Raw genomic sequence first — 19,689 nt, forward strand, 5'->3', positions numbered from 1 at the left:
GTTTTCTTCTAAGAGTTTTATAGCTGATTAAAAAAAAAAAAAACTAAGCTTCCTGGCCTACCCAGAGCATCACTACTGCCCCAGGAAAACACACTTTTCTAAAAGTTCTCCCCATAGTTTGAAGATCTTCTCATCTTGTACAAATATGTCTATAGTAGCCTGACAGCCTCGTGCAGCCTTGGCTTGCACAGGCACAGTGGCTTGCACAGGCACAGTGGCAGGGGCCTCATTCCCTTTTACACGATATCAAGTTCTGTGGCAAAGTTCTTACTATGCAGCCAGACTCTGTTTCATAATAATTCCTGCTGGTTAATTCTAATGTTATCATCTAGGAGAACTGAAATAAATGTAACTCCTCATCTGAGTATGTCAGCATGTAACTAATGATTGCTCAGCTGTTCTCTAGACAAAAAGAAAAAAAAGTCCCCACCTAATGTCAGTACTTTCTAAAATGAACCAGTTTTCCAGACCCCTCAAGTCCTGATGACCCTCCCATGGAAGTTCTCAAGTTGTCATCAAGCCATTTAAAAGTTGGCACCTATGCTGATCACCCGTTTAACACCAGAAGCAGTCCTGCAGGGCGATATTCAACCCATAGCACTGCAGACTGTCATAGATGACAGCTTGGGACATTTTTACCCCTTGAAAAGACAAAAGGAATTTGTTTTTCTAAAAATAGTGGGGTCTGGAATTTAATCTAAGTAAGAAGATAAGGCTCCCAGCCATCTGTCCTCCCCATCCATTCCAGACGTCCAGAGACAAGCAGGAAGGAGTTGAGGCCAGAACCAGACTCAGGTGCTGGAGCCGAGACGAGCATTTCAGAGAGTCAGGAACTCAGAGTACCCTCACCCACCCCACCCCCATCCCACCCCAGATGTGGTTCCGACTTGTGTCTCCATGTCTGTCTGTGTCAGGGCAGACTGTGTTGGAACTCTGTGGCAGTCATGGACGGGAAGTGGCAGGCCAGATGAGCTATAGGCCTTCCAAACCCCACAACTCCAGGGGGGTGCTGCCCGCAGTGCGTAGAGGTGTGCAGCGTGGGCTGGACTGCCGTAGCACAGCCGACGCCAAGGGCCACAGAGCAGCAGACAGCATCAGCTGGCTCCATCTTGAGGGAGCTGTGGGTAAACACAGAGGGATTGTGGCAACTGCCACACCCTGTCTCTTCCAGGTGGTGTCCGTGCTCTGTGTGTGGCTGGGTGCTTCTTGCTCCCCCCCCCCAGCCCCTCCTTCTTCTCCCTCGCCTGTCCTCTTGAACTGTGCTTGGGGGCTCAGCAACAGATGGGATTCGTTTCCTCTTTGGCTCTAAAGTATCCTGGCGTTGAAAAATGTCAAATAAAATAAACTGTGGGCCCTTGCCTTCTCCCAGACTGGCTCTTTATCCCAGAGGCACTGAACTCAAGTCTTAAAGAGCCACCTCCAGTCTCAACCCAGCCTCCCACCCCTGTCTCCTAAGAGCCCCATCCACGCTCTCCAGCTTAGCCCACACCTGACTGCCAGGCCCTAAGATGCCCACCCAGCTCTGCCAGGGACAAGAACTCTGCATGGGACTGGGTTTGCACAGTTTTCCCAAGGAGAGCGTGATGAGTGTGGCTGGGCAGGGAGGAGTGTCCTGAATCTTCTTCTGCTGTTGCCTTCTGTTTCCTGGCTAGTCTCTAGGCATCCCACTGGTGGGCAGCTAGACCAGATCTATCACTGGCCCATGAACACATTGGGTGGGGGGACGGACACATGGGGAGGAACCAAGGTTCAGTGCAGGAAGAAAAGTCAGTTTCTCCCCTGAAGGGACTCCGGCTTTAAATGGTAGGTAAGGGCTAGGGATGTAGCTCAGGCGTAGAGCCCTTGCCTAGTAGGCCTCACCCTGGGTTCTATCCCATGTACTCTTCCCATCACTGTGGTCAAATACCAGAGAAGCAATTTAAAGAAGGTTTACCTAGGCTCACAGTCTATCACAGCAAGGTGACAGGAGTGTGAGCTGGTTGATCAAACTACATCCACTGTCAGGAAGCAGAGAACAGACAGGAAGTGGGCCCAACTATAAAATGTCAAGCCCCACCCCCAGTGACATCCTTCCTCCAACAAGGCTCCACCTCTTAAAGGTTCCACAAGCTTCCAAAACAGTGCTGGGGATCAAGTGTTCCAACACAGGAGCCTATGGGGAACATTTTGCGTTGAAACCATACTACCCTAGAACTAAATAAATGAATAAATGGATGGATAAATAGATGGTAGATTGGCTAATTTCTGGATTTACAAGAAACGAAAGGAAGTGCCGTTGAAGTAGATAATGGGCAGCAAACAGTGGCAGTGCTGGTGAACAGACCGGTATACACCACCTAGGCTGATGAATCTCTGTGTGGGAGGGAGCAGTGGCCTAATTTTAGAATCTGGGGTTCAAGCCTAAGCATCTCTAGTTTGATGTGTGGTACTAAGTCATCTAGCCCCTCTGAGTCTTAGTTCATTCATTTATAAAAACAAAACTAAAGCAGGGTGTAATGGTGCACACCTTTAATCCCAGTACTCAGGAGGCAGAGGTAGGTGGATCTTTGTGAGTTCAAGGCCAACCTGATCTACATAATGAGTTCCAGGCTAGCCAAGGCTAGACCCTGCCTCAAAATAAAAGACAACACAAAAAGATTTTTAGCCAGGCTAGTAGTGCACACCTTTAATCCCAGCACTTGGGAGGCAGAGGCAGGCCGGTCTTTGAGTCTGAGGCCAGCCTGGTCTACAGAGTGACTTCCAGGATAGCCAGGGCTACACAGAGAAACCCTGTCTAAAACAAAAACAAGGGGCTAGAGAGGTGGCTCTGCAGTTAGGAGCACTGGCTGGCTATTCTTCCAGAGGGCTCATTATGTTGCCCTGATTGGCCCCACTGTGTAGCCCAGTAAGCCTTTGAACTCTGTATATATACACTGAATGTGTGTTTGTGTGAATGTGCATCCACACCACCTTATTTATTTGTTTGTTCTTTTTTTAAGATTTATTTATTACATATACACCAGATTGAATTGTAGATGGTTGTGAGCCACCATGTGGTTGCTGGGAATTGAACTCATAACCTCTGGAAGAGCAGTCAGTGCTCTTAACCTCTGAGCCATCTCTCCAGCCCCCTGTTTGTTTGTTTTGAAACAAGGTCTTTCCCAAAACTGCAGCTCACTGATTGAGCTAGACTGGGGTCAGTGGGCCCTGGTGCTGGCTTTAAGGATCCTTAGTGCCACACCTGACTTTTTTACGTGGATTCTGGGGATCTAAACCCAGGTCCTCATACCCATTCGACGAGAACTTTACCAAACAAGCCATGTATCCTTAAACTCTTAATCATCCTGCCTCCCATCTCTAAGTCCTGAGGTTACAGGGACATCCCACAAAACCCAAGCTGAAATAGAATTACTTAAACTTGGTAGATGATACATTGGATTTCGGCTTTACTTCTCTTTTGGAGTGGTCTCCTTGCTTTTTAGTGCTGTCTTGACATCCCTTTGGTGTGCCCAGCATGCAGTTAATTAGACAGGCTTTTGAGAGCAGGCTTATTAACACAGGGATACCACAGATGCCAGAGCAGCAGAGTGGCTAAAGGCACACAGCCAGACTGCTGGGTTGCATCCTGCCTCTTCCTCCTCCAGCCAGGTGAGGTTAGAGGCATGCCCTGCCTCCCCTTTTGGTACCACAGCTGGAAACTGTGGACCTCTATCTCATATGATGTGAGAATTAAATGTGTGGCCATGTCTACTTTAGATATCGTATGGACTCGATGCATGCTAGCCATCACTAGCCATCTGGTGACCAGACATCAATACATTGACAGACCTAAGCTGTCACATATACATTCTAAATAACAGTAACTGTATTTACAAGTGTATGTTTGCCTCTATGCTGAAAATGGTGTTTCTAATCTTCTCTGGGAAGAAGAGGAATTTATTTGCTAAGCAATATGGACTTATTCTGACCCTTTTCACTTGTGCGTGCAATGTTCTCCTTGGCCAAATGGTGCCCACATGTGGCTTGGGATCTGAGTCATGAGTACAGCATGTAGCTGTGCACAGAACTAAGTTAATTGTAGGAATGGAGAGATGGCTCAATGGCTGGGTACCTGCCACTCTTCCAGCATTCACATTAGGGTGACTCACAACCATCTATAACTCCAGCTCCAGGGATTCTAACATCTTCTTCTGGCCTCAGAGGACATGTGCACCACATGTACACACAAACACACACACACACACTCACACACACACACAGTTACAAATAAAATAAATTTACAAAACTAAGCCAATTGTGCACAGGTTCACAGTGACCTTTTCCCCTTCATGACCTGGCTCGTTGGACTTGCTGTCCCATGCTCAAACATTGCACAAAGAGTGGCTGGGGCTGGTGTCTTAGCTCCCTGTGTGCTGCTATAACACAATACCACAAAGAGGTCATTTATGAAGAACAGAAATTTATTTCTTACACTTCTGGAAGATGGGAGTCCAAGACTGAGTGGCTAGTCTGCTCAGGACCCTCTTTGGGGGAAAGTGGAAGGTCAGGAGAACATACATGAGAGAGGGGGATTAATTCATGTTTATCGGGAACCTGCCCCCACTGTAACTAACTGTGAATCTATGCTGTCATGGTCTAGTGTTACACCTTTAAAGTCTTACTTTTTTTTGTTTTGTTTTGTTTTTCGAGGCAGGGTTTCTCTGTGGTCTTGGAGGTTGTTCTGGAATTAGCTCTTGTAGACCAGGCTGGTCTCTTAACACTGTTACTGAAGATTTTCCAGCACATGTCCCCATCTTAGATGACACACTGGACCATACAGGTGGGACCTCCAGATGAGCAGATCTGGGGCAGGGATGGCATGGGCACAAGGAAGAAGGTAGGGCATGCACAGGCTATTGTTGTGGGCACCTGAGGATTGGAGATTTCTGGGGTCAAAGAAGCTTGGTTATTTATTTTTCAGCTCCCACTCATTATTGAATGCAGCAGTTCCTAGTGGATTGAATGGCACTTTTAGCCCGTTGTGGCTGGGTCACAGACTTAGGTGCCTGATGAGACTGAGGAGAGGGAAGCAGAGAGACACGAACACCGTAAAAGGAAAGTAAGAAAATAAGAGAAGCAAGGTGTGTGTAGAATCAGATTCCAGGGCTGCTGTGATGGAAGAGGCTAGTCTGAGAGTCCTAGGCTCTCAAAATTCTATTCATTCTCAAAGCACAACAGTGGACCATTCTCTGTCTATAGACTTAGTGTGTATCTTGTACTTCTCTTAAAACCCGGAGTAAGCCAGGTATTCCAGAGGGGCTGCTGGATGCATGCTAGTTACCATGGCAACTGAGGCAGACTAGGGAGTGGCCCCTCCTTTGGGTGCCCTAGTAACCTACAATTGAGCTGCTGGAGTTTTCACTTAGTGGGATGACATGCCATTTGACTGACAGTCAGGGAGGATAGGCGTTAAGGAAAGCTGTTGAGATGGGCATGGCTTTTCTCTACCAGCCCTGCCCACCTGTCTCCCTGCCCATTCGTCTCTCCTCTTTAACTGTCAACCCCTCCTTTTCTCCACAATCCATATGTTTTGTGATAAGTCAGCTGAGCTTGTATGTGCCTGGAAGTTTCATGCAAACTGTCGTCACCAAAAGAGCACAAGCTTGGAAGTGTGATAGGCTGGGTCAGATACTGTCTCCGAGGCTTCAGGAAAGCTGTTTATGCTAAGTATAAATAATAATATGGGACTAGGATTGTTGTTGGAAGGAATATATATGTAATATATATATATTTATAGTATGTGGCATGCAGTAGATGCTCAGTATATGAAAGGTACTCAGTATGCAGTAGGTGCTCAAGGTGCTTCTCTTGTTTGCCTGTTTAGAAATCCAGAGCGATAGAGGCCCATTTTGAAATAGAATTTTCCTGCCTAGGTGATGATGCTTGGTTGTCATACTCATCTTTTCCAAATGCTTCTCATCAGGGAGCTTTTCCTAATTTATCCCATTACAGTATGATTGTTGTCTGACTCTCGGTTGTTCGAGCCTCATGTGCAAAATTTGTACTATAGTGGTTTGTGCTTGTATGATTCCTTGACAACTGTAAAGGAGCAGCTCATAAAACACTAACGTGGAATTATCTCATTTAATCTCAACAATACAAATTAGATATTCTTTATCTTGATTTACAAGCTAAGAAATGGAACTCAGCCTAACTGGATGATGGGATTCCATAACTTCAAGGTGGGAGAGTCCCAGCAAAGCCCAGGCCTGACACCCTTTCCAGTCTATCACTGCCTTGCTATGTGTATCTTGTTTCCCTAAAACCTGAGAGCATGGTGGAGGAGAGATCACATGCCTGCCACGAGGGTAGCAGCTTCCCAAACACAGACACCCTGTCTCTTCCTGTCCACAGCTTGGGTTCTCACATGCTGCTGAATGCCCAGAGAGCCATTGCTAGAGACCCCTACTGGAATGCCCCTAAGCAACCTCTCCATCTTCCTCACTTTGGGGAGCCACAAAGTGGCCACAGCTGGGAGCTCTGGGCCAACAGCAAATGAGCAACCCAAGCCTCTGAATGCACGTCCTTGTTTGACTCTAGCTCAAAGACCAAACTGTCCCAGGATATTCCTGAGGGGCCAGCTCAGGCCTCTGGGCTATCAGATGTCTTTGGTCAGACAGCAAAGGGCCATTCACTGCAGCTGAAGAAAGGCCAGCAGACCAAGAAGGAGGCATACCCACCAAGCTCTCTGCAGGAGGATTCCCCAAAGAGGTCTGAAGATAGAATTCTTCTTCTTTTTTAAAAATTATTTTATTTTATGTGCATTGGTATTTTGCCTATATATACATATACATATATCTGTGTGAGGGCGTCAGATCTTGGAGCTACAGACAGTTATGAACTGCCATGTGGGGTGCCGGGAATTGAACTCAGGTCCTCTGGAAGAGCAGTCAGTGCTCTTAACTGCTGAGCCATCTCTCTAGTCCCGACTGAATTATTCTTGATTCACTGTCCTGGTGACAGTGGAGCAAGCACCAGAAGATGCATGAATGTCTGGATTTGAAAAGCAAAGTAGAAAAGAGAGACCCAAAGCATGTAGCTATGTCAGAAATGGAGGGATCCTCACGGAATATGCAGGACAGGCTCGTGGGGAGAGCAGGTGGAAGATGGTGCCATGTGGGCATGTGCCGCAGACAGAGCCGGAGCTCTGTGCGGACCCAGGAGTTGGGAGGAGAGGTGGACACTGTGGGAGGCCCATCTGAGCTTCTGTGAGAGGTGGCCAGAGACAAAGGCAGGGCATGCGCAAGGTCTCTGGAGGATGCACGGCCACCTAGGCACAAGTTTATACAGAGCAGCCACATAAGCAGAGAGGAGGGGGATTTCCAGAGGAAGCGAGTGACCTTGTACTTGATCCAACAGGGTAAACAAGTGGCATCTCCCAGCCCTCACTTCTTCTTTGTCGTTTGTATTCAAGGGGTCTGAGTTCCCCTCCTTGTGTGGCATCTCCAGCCTGCAGACAGAGACCTAGCTCCCACCCATCCTTGCTGTTCACGATTTCAGCCCCTCTTCTCACTGCTTCCTCAATACCTCTGGGTCCCTCCACTGCCCTATTTGACTTCATTCTCAGACACTGTGAGTCTGATGACAATGGGCAGTTCAGGATGGCGCTGTCTACCCACACATGGCCATAGGGCTGTTAGCAGCAGGTGTTCCCAGGGCCACTGATGTTCCACTGAACTGCATTAGGTGAGGGACAGGGTTCATCTGGCTGTCATTTCCCTTTCCAACCCATAATGAGCTTTGGAAGAAGGGCCTTGGGGATAGCCAGTGGTTCCAGCCCAGGCTGAAATGAACTTTTCCCAGATGTCCAGTTTTCTGGAATTGGCCTGGGCAAAGCACTTCCGTGTGTGCCTCCCACTCAACGACCCCATTGCTATCTGGGAGGCAGTGGCTACGCAGTCTCTTATGCCTCTGCCAGCACCTGTGGTTAGTTTCCTTCTCTTGGGAAGCAGAGTGACATACTATGGAACATTCTACAGCCTGACTGCTATGATTCACTTTTCAGTTTGCTACTTCCTACCCACCTGGGATGTTACCTTGTCTGTTTTTGCTTCGCTCTGAAAAGAAGTTTGGCGCTGATGCCCACATCATGGTATTTGTTTATACGTTTGGTGTATACTTTACAGAATACCTGCTGCATGGCAGACTGCAGATACAGGAGGAAAAAACATGGGCCGTCTTAAACTCATGTAAAATGAAATGGCAAACAGACACATACAAATTAAGACATACCCCTAAACGATGCTGCGCGATAATGGAAAGAGCAGGGTTGAGTATAGAGCAATGGGTGCAGGCCTTCGAGATAGGGTGAACAGGAAAGCCTTCTTTGCTCCAACAAACGGAAGAGAATGTGCAAAGGCCCCAAGGCAAGAGTAGATATACATTCAGGGAATCGGGAGGAGGTCAGTGTGGCTGACACAAAGTAAACAGAGAAGAGAGTGGTCAGAAATGAGGTCAGGAGTCAGCTAGGGCCAGATGTGCCATGATGAGGGCTGTCTCTGGAGAGAGGGAAAGCCTTTGGAGGACTTCAAGGAAGGGGTGATGTAATTTACCGTGAGCTCACAGTGACTCTAGGAGAACCAGGAAGTGTGACAGGAGACCTCTGCAATAATACAGGCAAGAGCAGATGGTCATCATACCTGGTGTAGAGGCGGAAGAATGAGGGCTTTGGAGATTAAGTGAGATGATAAACGTACAGACATATAAAGGCACTCAGACATGCTCACAGACACTGGAATTTCCTCAGTGACATCCTCCCCCACGTCTCCCCACCCCACCCCTAGCTCATCAGGCACTTGCTAGAGCAGCAACCTCTCCCACTGCCCTTCCTTTCCCCTCCCTGGCATCCTGTCTCTTGCTCTCAGGGATGGTAAGAAAGATCCACGACGGTGCTAGCTCGCCACGGAAGATTGTTGAGGTTTCCTTCTCTGCAGTTCCCAGCGCAGGGGTGGTGGGAAAGGCCGGTCTTGGTAAAGGTTATATAAATATTTACTGAGCAATAACACAGCTGGGAGCAGGGACCCTTCCTTCAGCTGGCGCATTTGCCACCCTAGAGAAAGCTCAGCTGGGAGTAGGGACAGGCTTTGGAACTCTCCACTGCGCATCTGCTGACTCTCAATGCCCGCATTCAAACCGTTCCACAGACCGACCTTCCATACCTTTCCATGTGAGCCCTATGCTAGCCCTGCGGAGGGATCTGGCAAGAAGTGATACCACTGTCTGGATGAACCCTAGTCTAGGAACCAAGAAACTTGCGTTTGCATAGGAATACCATGCATGTCATGTATCCTTTATGGCCTCATCTGTAGGAGGGCCTGTGACTGGGCACAGTGACCTTTCAGGTCTTTTCAGCCCTGATCTCTGAGTTAGATCTGGTTCAGGCTCCCTGGTACCACATCCAGGAAGGGCCTAGAGGCTGGATGAGCCACGAGGCAAGAAGGAAAGCTCATGCCAAGAACTATGAAAGACCTCAGACATAGCCAACAGGCCAAGAAATTCACTGGTGATCCCTGAGCTAGGACTGACATCATCCTGCCAGCACCTGTGGGCAGATTTCCTTAGGTCGATCTTTGAGTCCTCCAGGCTGAGAATGATCTAAAGAACATGGAGTGTTAGACACCTGGCCTTAGAACTGTAGGCTGTTTAAGAAAACAATCTGGAAATTGTCTTTCTAGATATTTCTCTCAAGGTCAAACAAAAACAAGTGAATCCATCAAGATTTGGGAGTCTTTGGGAGATATGGGGTAGGTCTTTGAAGCAGGATTAGGGATGTAGCCAGAAAATTCCCTACCAATTCTACCACAGTGTGGGAAGAAGGGCTCACTTGCTGAGTCCTTTTCCCCAAATCCTTTCTCTAGCCAACCAGGAAAGAATTCGTGCAATTCTTTCTCTTGCTTTTTTAAATCACTCCATTCTATGCCCGTCACTGCCAAGATACTACCAGCTGCTGTACCTAGTAGCACACACATTTGTAATCCTGGTAGGAGACTCACAAATTCAAGGCCAGCCTATGCAATATAAATGAGTTCTGGGCCAATATGAGCTATGTGCAGAGTGAGGCTCTGTCTCAAACAAACAAATGACAAAAAAGAAAATAACGCTGCCACTAGATTAGTTCAAGCTTATGGAATAGTCACTGTGCCCAACCACCCACAGATGGGGGTTCTCTGACGCACTAGGACCTGTGGAGGGGGAGGGATTTTTCCATTTGAGAAGTTCTATGGCCTCAGAGTTGGTGAGAAGGAAGAAATCGGGCAGGTCAAGGACAAAGTGTGTCTACCCTGGGACTCAGTCTGCTCAAAGGTCTCACCAGGAAATCAGGTATGTGGTCGGGCCCCAGATAGGTGACACCAGTCCCCAGAAACTCTTAGACAAGAGACCTCAGAACGCAAAGCATGCCAAACTACCTGGCCAGTGTCTTTCGCTTGCCCCATTCTAACCAAGCCTGTCAATCTTAGAAGTTATTGTCAGGGACACAACTGGGACCACTCAGAAACTCTTAGGTGTCTTTGCTGAAAAGGGGATATTGTCCACAAGGAACTCAGGCCTGGGTCCAGACACCTGTCAGGGACCCTCAGGATGGGGGGGCGCAGGGAGCACGATCACCCTCCGGAACCCGCTGAAGGACCGGTGCACATGAGTCTGGGACCTACATTCTGCTTTGGACATTGCTCAGTCTTTCCAAACCTCAGTTTCCCCTTTGTAAAGAGGGCCTCTGCTGCTGCTGGCATTCTGAGCGATGAGGTCATAGCTCCTGAGGGATCTCTGAAGAGCAATGCCAGAGGAGCACAGAGGGTGTCTATCTGGCACACATAGGCCTTTTTCCTCTCACCCTTGTGGGCTGGCACTTCTCTCTGGAAAAGAGCCTGGTACCCAGCTCCCTTTCAGCAGGTGTTTTCCTTCTCTCAGAAAGAAGCACCCAGAGTCATCCCAACACGCCTCTCCCCTGTAGTCAGGGCCACCATGTCGCCCCCACTCTGTCACACCTCTGTGGTGGGCAAGGCCAGGGCCTCTTCGAGCACAGCGTAGGTCCGTTAACAGGGAAGGCCATTTTACTGACTTCACAAAGGCCCCAGATAGCATTCCTCTTCAATGCTGAAGTCCAATTACCAAAGTGCCCTGACCTGTGGGCTGAAAATAGCAGGTGCTAATTTGCATGCTATTTATTTAAGTAGTGAAGCCTCTGGAGCCTTGACTCTTCCCCTGTAAAAGCCCACACTAGCCTGCACAGAAACATAGGCGCTCCACTAGGTGCAGCTTCCCCCAGGGGGAGGAAAGAGGGACGGACAGTGGAGTCTCTGGTTATGCTGAAGTCTGGCGGCTCAGAAATCCGTCTTGGGGCAGAGGTCTATAGTGATGCTCAAGCCTGGAACCCTCTTAGCAAGGATCAGAAAGCTGAGAGCCCTTCCTTATGGCTACGCGGCCAAGACCTGTTTACATTATGGCCTGGCCCCCTCGTCCCTTCTCAGGCAAGAAGAAAATGGAGTCTGAGGAGGCTGTTGGGTAGACAAGCTGCCAGGTATAAGGGTGGATATGATGGCCCTGTGGTGTCTGCGTGGCTGTGAAGGAATGCTCAGGGGAAGCTCAGTTCCTTGTATGTGCAAGGGTGTATCTGCATGTGCGTGCACACAGACACACACACACACACACCATTCCTCCAAGTAAACTCCCACCCCTTACCCTTCCTTAGATCCTCCCTCCAGCTCTGACCAGAAAGCCACAAAGAAAAAAAAAACTTGATGGAAAACCTACAGCTAGATTTGGAGAACAACATCCCCCGCTGATGACATTCTACTGGCTGACACAGCCATTTCATTCGGGATGCATGCTGGCGGGGGGGGGGGACTAAAGAGAATCCCTCCTGGTGCTATAAGCTGTTCCCCAGATGACCCAGGCCAACTCCAGCACAGCAGTGGGGACAGAACCTTCGGGGGGGGGCGGAGACTGCACTCATTCTCTCTATATAGTTTCGGTAAGGATGAGAAGCCCAGGGCAGTACTAGGATGAGGAGCTAGGCTAGGGGATAGGTCCAGAAACACTATTTCTGGACTGAGATGGGGGACTATATTGGAGAGACATTTGCCTTGCTCTTACTTCCTGCAAAGCTGGTGTGCTTGGGAAGTGCATCTTTCCCAAATCTTATTACCCAAACTCCTTGGAATATGTAATAAAGTCTCCTTGTCCTACCATGCACAGGGGTAGTTCAAAGGATATGTGGTAGGATCTCCCCAGGACTCCCCTCTCTAAGTGTGTTTGTAGAATTTAACAATGGTGTACACCTTTAGGCATAACCCCCTTCTCCCAGCCCAGCCTATTCAGGGCCAAAGGTTCCTAGAACTGTTGAGTCATTCCTTGGAGCTGCAGCCCCAGGTCAATGCCCCTAGGCAATCACAGGTCTGGGAAAAGACAGGCTTTAGGGGGAAAGAAGTCAAAGTTCCATCAGACCCTGGTGAAGGCTAAGAGAAGGCAGGCTTTCAGAATGTCAATCTGATCCTTTGTAACATTTGTGAAAGCTAAAGCTAAAGCAGATGCCATGAGGTCTAAGAGGACAGAGGGGCTCAGTCCCATAGTGCTGCTCAGACTCCAGAGGCCACTGTGTTAGGGTTCATCTTAGTACTCTCGGGGCTTTTTACACTTGTAAAGATATATTGATTTTGTGTGTGTGTGTGTGTGTGTGTGTGTGTGTGTGTGTGTGTGTGTGTGTACATGTGCGTGCCACGGCTTATGTGTGGATCTCAGAGGATTCCCAGCAGTGTGTCCTCTCCTTCCACCATGGCTGTCCAGGGAATTAACTCCAGCCTAAGCTTGGCAAGAGGCAAGGCCATACCACTTGAGTCATCTTGCTGGTCTCATCATGGCACTTTTAAAGGAAGAACTGCAGATACAATCCCTCCATTTCTCAGATGCAATCTGCCTAGCTTGTCCAGTTCCCATCTGGCTGGAGACTCAAGCATGGAGCCTCGCCCTTCAAGGCTTGAGGACTGGAAGGAGCAAGGGAAACCGTGCATCTGCTGTGCCGGTGGTTCTCAACCTTCCCAAAGCTGTGACCCTTTGATACACTTCCTCCTGTTGTGGTGACCCCCAACATAAAATTGTTTTTGTTGCTACTTCAAACTGTAATTTTGCTGTTAGGACCTGTAATGTAAATATCTGTGTTTTCCAATGGTCTGAGGAGACCCTTGCAAAAAGGTCGGTAGACCACCCCCGGGGGGTTGTGGACCGCAGGTTGAGAACAGCAGTTCTAGGCAGACTTCCTTTCTTTTTGACTGAGAAAGTAGGGTGTTATAGCCGGGCCTGGAGAGCAAAAGAAACCCAAGGTTTGAGCCCTGCTACCCATCCCACTATTTTTCACGCCTTCCGTTAAAGACAGGCGTCTTGGGATCCTTATCTCCCTAATCTTTCCTCTGAAAATGCCTCCTGGATGACTATACCTTGGGGACCATGAACTGAACGCCACCCCCAACCCAGCCCCTTCCATCGCAGACACACCTCTCCCCTCTGCTGCAGTCCTCTGAATACCAGAAATCTGTTTTCGTTCCACCCCTTAAGGGTCTCCAGAATGGAGAGAGGTCACATTATCTTACCCCGCCCCCAGTATAACGGTCCAGAGCCAACCTCTAGCAATATGGAGCCCCATCTGACCTTCATCTTGTTTCAAAGATGGGTGTATGAATTCAGTATGCCAATTTCGAGTAATTTGTAAAAACCTAGTAAGTGGCGAGGAAGGCTAGAAAGGACACCTCTACGGGGAGGTTCTGCCCAGGCCTCTTCAACCCTACCCACCCATACACCACCTCCGCTCCCTGTCCGGGAGACTTGGAAATGTCCAGCTGCTCACGCCCCCTTCAACCCCTGCAGCGCCAGGCGAGCCGCCCACCAGACCTTTGCTGGCATTCAAGGGGTTAACTCAGGAACAGCCCAGGTGGAGGTCGAGGCCCTCAACCCCCATCACCTCTGCACCTTCCGGATTCTGAGGCCGCCGAGGCCACCGAAACCGTGGAGGCTGCGGTAGCTCTTTGTCTACCTGCTCTGGGCGTTAAAGAGCCCGCTGGCAGCCTGCTTTTCTGGGGCTCGGGACAGAAGTCAGCGACAGAGAAATTGGGTCCTGTCGCTTTAAGTACAGCTGGAGCCGTAAGTACTAGGCCGGCTGTGCAGAGAAAAGGGAGCCGGGAGCCGACAACCCGTTCGGCGTCCGCCCCTCCTCGTGGTCGGCGGCTCTTACGATTTGGGGTGCCCGCCGCGTGCCAGTCGAAGGCTGTCCTGTGGGCACTGGGTGCTCACCCACTGAATGGTCTCCTGAGCCGGGGAAGATGCTTCATCTGCCCCTGCCCAGGTCGGGAAGGGCAGCGAATTTCCCCCGCAGGTAAGCCTGGAGTCCGTTTAGGGCATCACCCCCCCCCCCCCGCGCGCGCAAGGCTCCTGGCTCCTCCGCTTCTGCAGCCTCGGGTGTGGGGTTCGCAAGGAGGAGGGTCTCGGCCAGGCTTCTCTGCCAGGGCGAGGAGTGCCCGCGCTCCAGAGACTCTGGCTCCCCACCATTTGGCTTGCTGCTGTTTGGGGTTGGGGGTCCGGAAGGTGTATGGAAAAGGGAATCTGAGGGAGAGCTTTGAGTCCGGGAGACCTGAACGAATTGAGACAATAGCACAAGTTGATTGAACTCAAAGGTCTGCGGCTGCGAAGGCTGCAGAGCCGGGTCGGGGTCCTCAGGGACCAGGGCGGGTGTCTAGAGAGGGACCTGCAGCTCTGTCCTACTCAGCTAAGGTAACCCCTAACTCTAGGGTCCCCATCCGGGAAGGAGATGGAGGGAGACCTACGGATAAAGGGAAGGGAGGGGGCATTGAATTTTGACCCCTCAGCTGCTGGGATCCCTTGGAGTGGGGCTGTGCTCTGGGGAGGGGTAAGAATCTGTGATTTGAGGACACAACACTGAGGTACAGACCTCTGCTACAAGGCGAGGACATGCGAGGAGACTGCTCTGAAAGGGGGAAGTGTGGCCGCAGCACCACCACCCGAAGTCCCTCGAGCTGGCTTGGAAAGTGCGCCAGACAGAGAGGTGAACCACCCCGACGGCCTGTGCTGGGACTTTCTGGGCTTTCCGAGAACTTCCCGTCTTTGGCTGTCATCCTGAGATCTACACTGGGCTCCCTCACACCTGGGAGGCTTGGGGGAGATGGAGTCGGGAGGTTGACTCCGAGAGCCTTGTACTAGGTGCAGTGGCCACGCCCACCGCGTGATTTGCCCCTTGCTCTCTGGGGGAGCCCAGACTGGCTCCCTAGAGACCTGCTCCTGCTTCATGATGGTCCCATGAAGGGAGCCCCAAGTTTTAACTTTGCTTCACACAGCAGGTAGAGTAAGAACAGAGAACTGGCCAATGCTTGGGAGTGGAGACCCGGTTTCCTCTGTAAAGCTGTGGACGCAGGCCCCCAAACTTTTTGTCCCCAGTACACAGTACAGTACACAGGCAGCAGCCTTGCAGAGCCTGGAAACGGAGCCAGTGGTGAGATGTTCCCACAGCTGATGAGGTGGTTCGTGAATGGACAACAGATCCATTTAGGGACCTCCAGGGATTCTTTGGGTGAGACCTTGGGCCAAGTTGTTCAGTGACTCTTGGAGAAGGTGGAAGGAGGGTGTGGTTCACAATCCCCAAGCTCCAACAGCACTGCTGCCCTAACTGGACTCCGTAGGTTCCACACTGAGATTTGCCCATTGCTTCCCCTCAGGCCCCAGAAGGCCTAAAGACCCTGCAAGTGATTACCAGCATCCCTCACAGCTTCCTCTTACACTTCCACCCTCTCTAGGTACAAGGTCTCTTTTCAGTTGATATTTTTCCTGTCCCCCTCTTTGGCCCCATGCCACCCCAGGAGAGTCACCCTGTCCCTAGGGAACATGGCCATTGTAGCCTGAGCTTAGTGCCCTACCCTGAGGCCACAGCTGTTGAGTACACACCTGGCTCAGTTTCTGGGCAGGTGTGCTGGGTGGAGTCCTGTCTGCCAAAACCCAGAAAAAGGAGGTCTCATTACGTCTCCCCAGGGGTGCAGCTGAGCCTGTGGTTTCCTCTCCATCCAAGATTTGCAGCCTGAATGTGCATGGTAGGCAGGGAGAGAGGGGATGTTGTAAAGTGTGGGTCAGTCTTGGAATTGCTACACTTCAGTTATAAAGCTTAACTAGCCTGGCTGTAGTCCACAGAGGGGGAGCTTAACCCATCCATGCCTTTTCTCCGGGGAGAACTAGAAACTTCCTGGAAACAGTGATGTTTAGCTGAAGCCAGTAGGCGATCAAAGAGATGCTTTCCCTGTGTGCTCCAGCTCCGCTTGAGCTCAGTAGGAGATAGCGCTGGGAGGATGTGAGGGTTCAAGATGAATGGCTTAATTGACCCTCAAATGCTTCATGACCCGCTTTTGATCTGCTCTCAGCCCCGTGCCTCCTTGCCCTAGAGTAGATGCCCAGGATTACTCACTGCCTCTGCCATGGGATGCCATGGAATGATGTGTCCACAAGCAGTAGGGTCTCCTGGAGTGACCTGTTCTATCCTCTTACAAACAGTGAATCCGAAGTTCAAGCATGTATCCCTTCAGCCTCCTCCTCCTTCCTAGAAATGAGAAACGGCCCTTAGGTATGGCCTGGGGACAGCTGAGGTAATACCTGCTCATCTGCTGGCGGCTCACTCAGCCCACAGCCACACAGCAACTCCCTAGGACAGGGTTTTGGCATGGCACAAACTCAGTCTCTGTGAGAGGACAAATGCCTAGGGACAGCAAAGCCAACAAGCTGCTTCTCGTTAAGTGGTTTTATGAGGCTAGACAAGCGCACCACAGGCAAACCTCATTTGCAGGCTTAACCTCTTCCTGCAAGGCCTCTGCCCAGGCTTAGAAGCTGGGAGGAGAGAGGGGTGGACTGAGCAGGGAGCAGCCTGACCAGAACTGAGTGCAGTAGCAGCCTGGTCCCAGCTTTCCTCGCTATGCTATGCATGGGCTGTAAAGCACCGCCTAGGCTAAGGGTTTTATGAACATCCATTTCATCTTCTTGACCACGTAGGGTGATGAGACAGAGATTTCTTTATTATTGTCGTCCCGTCTCACAAATGAAGGAAGAGATGGAGGGTAGGCAGACGTGTCTAAGATCACAGTGGAGGGTCTAGGTCTGTCTGACTAGAGAAGCAACCCTAAATACCATGGTATCAGGAGACTGTTCCTTCTGCACCAATCCAGGCCCCTGGAGATGCTGAGTGAGGTTCTGAAGTTGGAGCTAATTGGAGGCCTCAACAAAGGCTTTTGTTAGCTTGGATTAGCCTGAGACTCTGGCAGGAATGTGCAGGGGATATTTGTACACTTGGAGTCAACTGACCTGATTTGTAAACACCACTCTACTGCTGACTAGCCTCAGTTTATTTTTCTGTGAAATGGGAATAGTTCTTATTTGTTTCACTGGGGCACAGTAAGGGTAATGAGATATTGTGGAGAGCCGAGTGCTTTAAACACAAGCTTATACAAGGGTAAGTCCTCCCCCTCCCCTAAATCTCCCCAACTGTTTGTTTTTGTTGGTGTTGGTGTTGGTTTGGTTTGGTTTCTCAAGACAGGGTTTCACTGTATGGCTTTGGAACTTGTCCTGGAACTCGTTCTATAGACCAGGCTGGCCTGGAACTCACAGAGATCCACCTGCTCTGCCTCCCAAGTGCTGGGATTAAAGGCGAGCGCCATTATGCCTACCAGACCTGTGTTTCTTCGTTTTCATCCTTCCCTTCCGGCTTGCTGGGGTTGTAAGGATGGAGCCTATCAGTGTAATAGTCCAAACAACTCCTTGACTTAGGACCTTTGATTTTCACTGAAGTTCTTAATTGCCGACCTTTGGATTTTTAATGGTCTAAATTCTGTGTTGTTTATAGTATACTTATATTTTAATGGCAACTTATATAAATACAATCTGCTCTTAAAAACTTGATATGTTTTTCAAGCAGAAGTATTCATTTGGCATTTACTGTGTGTAATATCTCTGTGCCAGCTACTGTGCTGGTGCCAGAGAAACAGCTGAATCCCAGAGACCTTAGGTTTAAGTTATCCAGCCATTGGCTTGTCCTGCAGACTCCAGTGAGCATTTTGGATGTCAAGCATGACACTAGGCACTAGACTATAGTACTGTGCAGCAAGGCAGGCATAGGCTCCACATTTCAGAAGCTCATAGACTTACAGTGAAAACAGAAATGAATAAACAGAGGTCAATGAGATAGCCCTGGGTAAAATCACTTCCATGCAAGCGTGACTGAGCTCAACTCCTGGATCCCAAGGTAGACGGAAACAATCAGTTTTTAAAAGTTGTCCTCTGACCTCCATGTGCACATTATATACATGCATTCACCAGGTGTGAACATCCATGTGCTCTCACATACCATGCACACATACCCACACACTGATAATAAATAAAAATTAAAGAGTTAATACACTCACACATTTTGAACTGAGAAACACAAGAGAAATGATGGTGGAAGGATGCAGTGTGATGAGGAAGTGTGGGATACACCCAGGAAGGGGCAGTATGATGAGGAAGTGTGGGGTACATCCAGGAAGGGGAAGTATGATGAGGAAGTGTGGGGTACACCCAGGAAGGGGAAGTATGATGAGGAAGTAAGTGTGGGATACACCCAGGAAGGATGCAGTATGATGAGGAAGTGTGGGGTACACCCAGGAAGGATGCAGTATGATGAGGAAGTGTTGGATGCACCCAGGAAGGATGCAGCATGATGAGGAAGTGTGGGGTACACCCAGGAAGGGGCCGTCTTTGGAGGTGTCATCCTTGAAGTGCCTATCAAAGGCTTCATGGGAGATGTGGCATTTTAACTGTGCCTGGAAAGAAGAATCAGACTTTTCTAAAGGGACATGGATTTATTTTGGAAGAGGGGAGGGTCATGTTCCCTGCCTGGGTCCTCCGTCAGTGTAGCTTCCTCAGCCATCAGCATCTGAGGCAGAGCCCTTCAAGACTAATGACTGATCTGAGTGTGCTGTGACACAAGACATCTGGGAGCCTTACATAACGCCACTGGTTTGTTCTTTTGGGGCCTAGAGACCGGTGTCATCTCTAGTTAAGTTCAGGAAATAATAAGCTGTCCTTAGACTGTCCTTGCCCCTGACACTAAAACACAGCTAAATAATTCTAACTTCAGTGACTTCCTGGAAATGCCCAACTTGTGGATGATGCTCTAAATCTTAGAGGCCTTCTGAAGACTCTATTATCTCCCAGAAAGGAAAAGGAAAATTTAAGACATGCTCTCACTATATAGCCCAGATTGGCCTCAAACTCATAATCTTCCTGAGTCAGCCTCCCCAGTGCTGGGATTACGGTCGTATGCCACCATACCCAGCTGGGGAAGAAATATTGGAAAGGAAAGAACATCAAAATTCTTTGTCACCTCTTCCCTCCTTGCATGCATAAGCACATAAACACACACAACCTGGTCACTGGTCCTTAAAAATGTTGAGCTCAATCAAGAAATGCTTGATGCACCCTGGGGACCGACAGAAGACCTGAGTATAAAAGTCCTTTTAAACTACATTTCCTCCTTAGTGTATTGCCAAGGGTGCCATTTGCATAGTGGTAGTTTGATGTTCGAAATGAAGAGAATTATCTACCCACCTGCAATTGCTGGGGAGCTGGGGATGGAGCCAGGAGCTTTCTGTTATCTTG

At 49.5% G+C, this 19,689-nt stretch overlaps 1 protein-coding gene across 11 annotated transcripts in view; it reads left to right on the forward strand.

Annotated features, from left to right (window-relative positions):
- Positions 1–19,689, forward strand: part of Nav1 (neuron navigator 1) — a 243,256-nt gene that overhangs the window by 155,550 nt on the left and 68,017 nt on the right. Inside the window, exon 1 of one of the 11 annotated variants that reach the window (XM_040739026.1) lies at positions 13,757–14,380. The exons of the other annotated variants lie outside the window; for them this stretch is intronic. Within the exon in view, the coding sequence (XP_040594960.1) occupies positions 14,328–14,380 (53 nt within the window). The 5' untranslated portion in view covers positions 13,757–14,327. Of the gene's footprint in view, positions 1–13,756; positions 14,381–19,689 lie in introns of those variants that run through there. 11 annotated transcript variants of the gene reach the window in all.

This window comes from Mesocricetus auratus, unplaced genomic scaffold, assembly GCF_017639785.1.
Source record: "Mesocricetus auratus isolate SY011 unplaced genomic scaffold, BCM_Maur_2.0 Super-Scaffold_100676, whole genome shotgun sequence".
Lineage (NCBI taxonomy): Eukaryota > Metazoa > Chordata > Mammalia > Rodentia > Cricetidae > Mesocricetus > Mesocricetus auratus.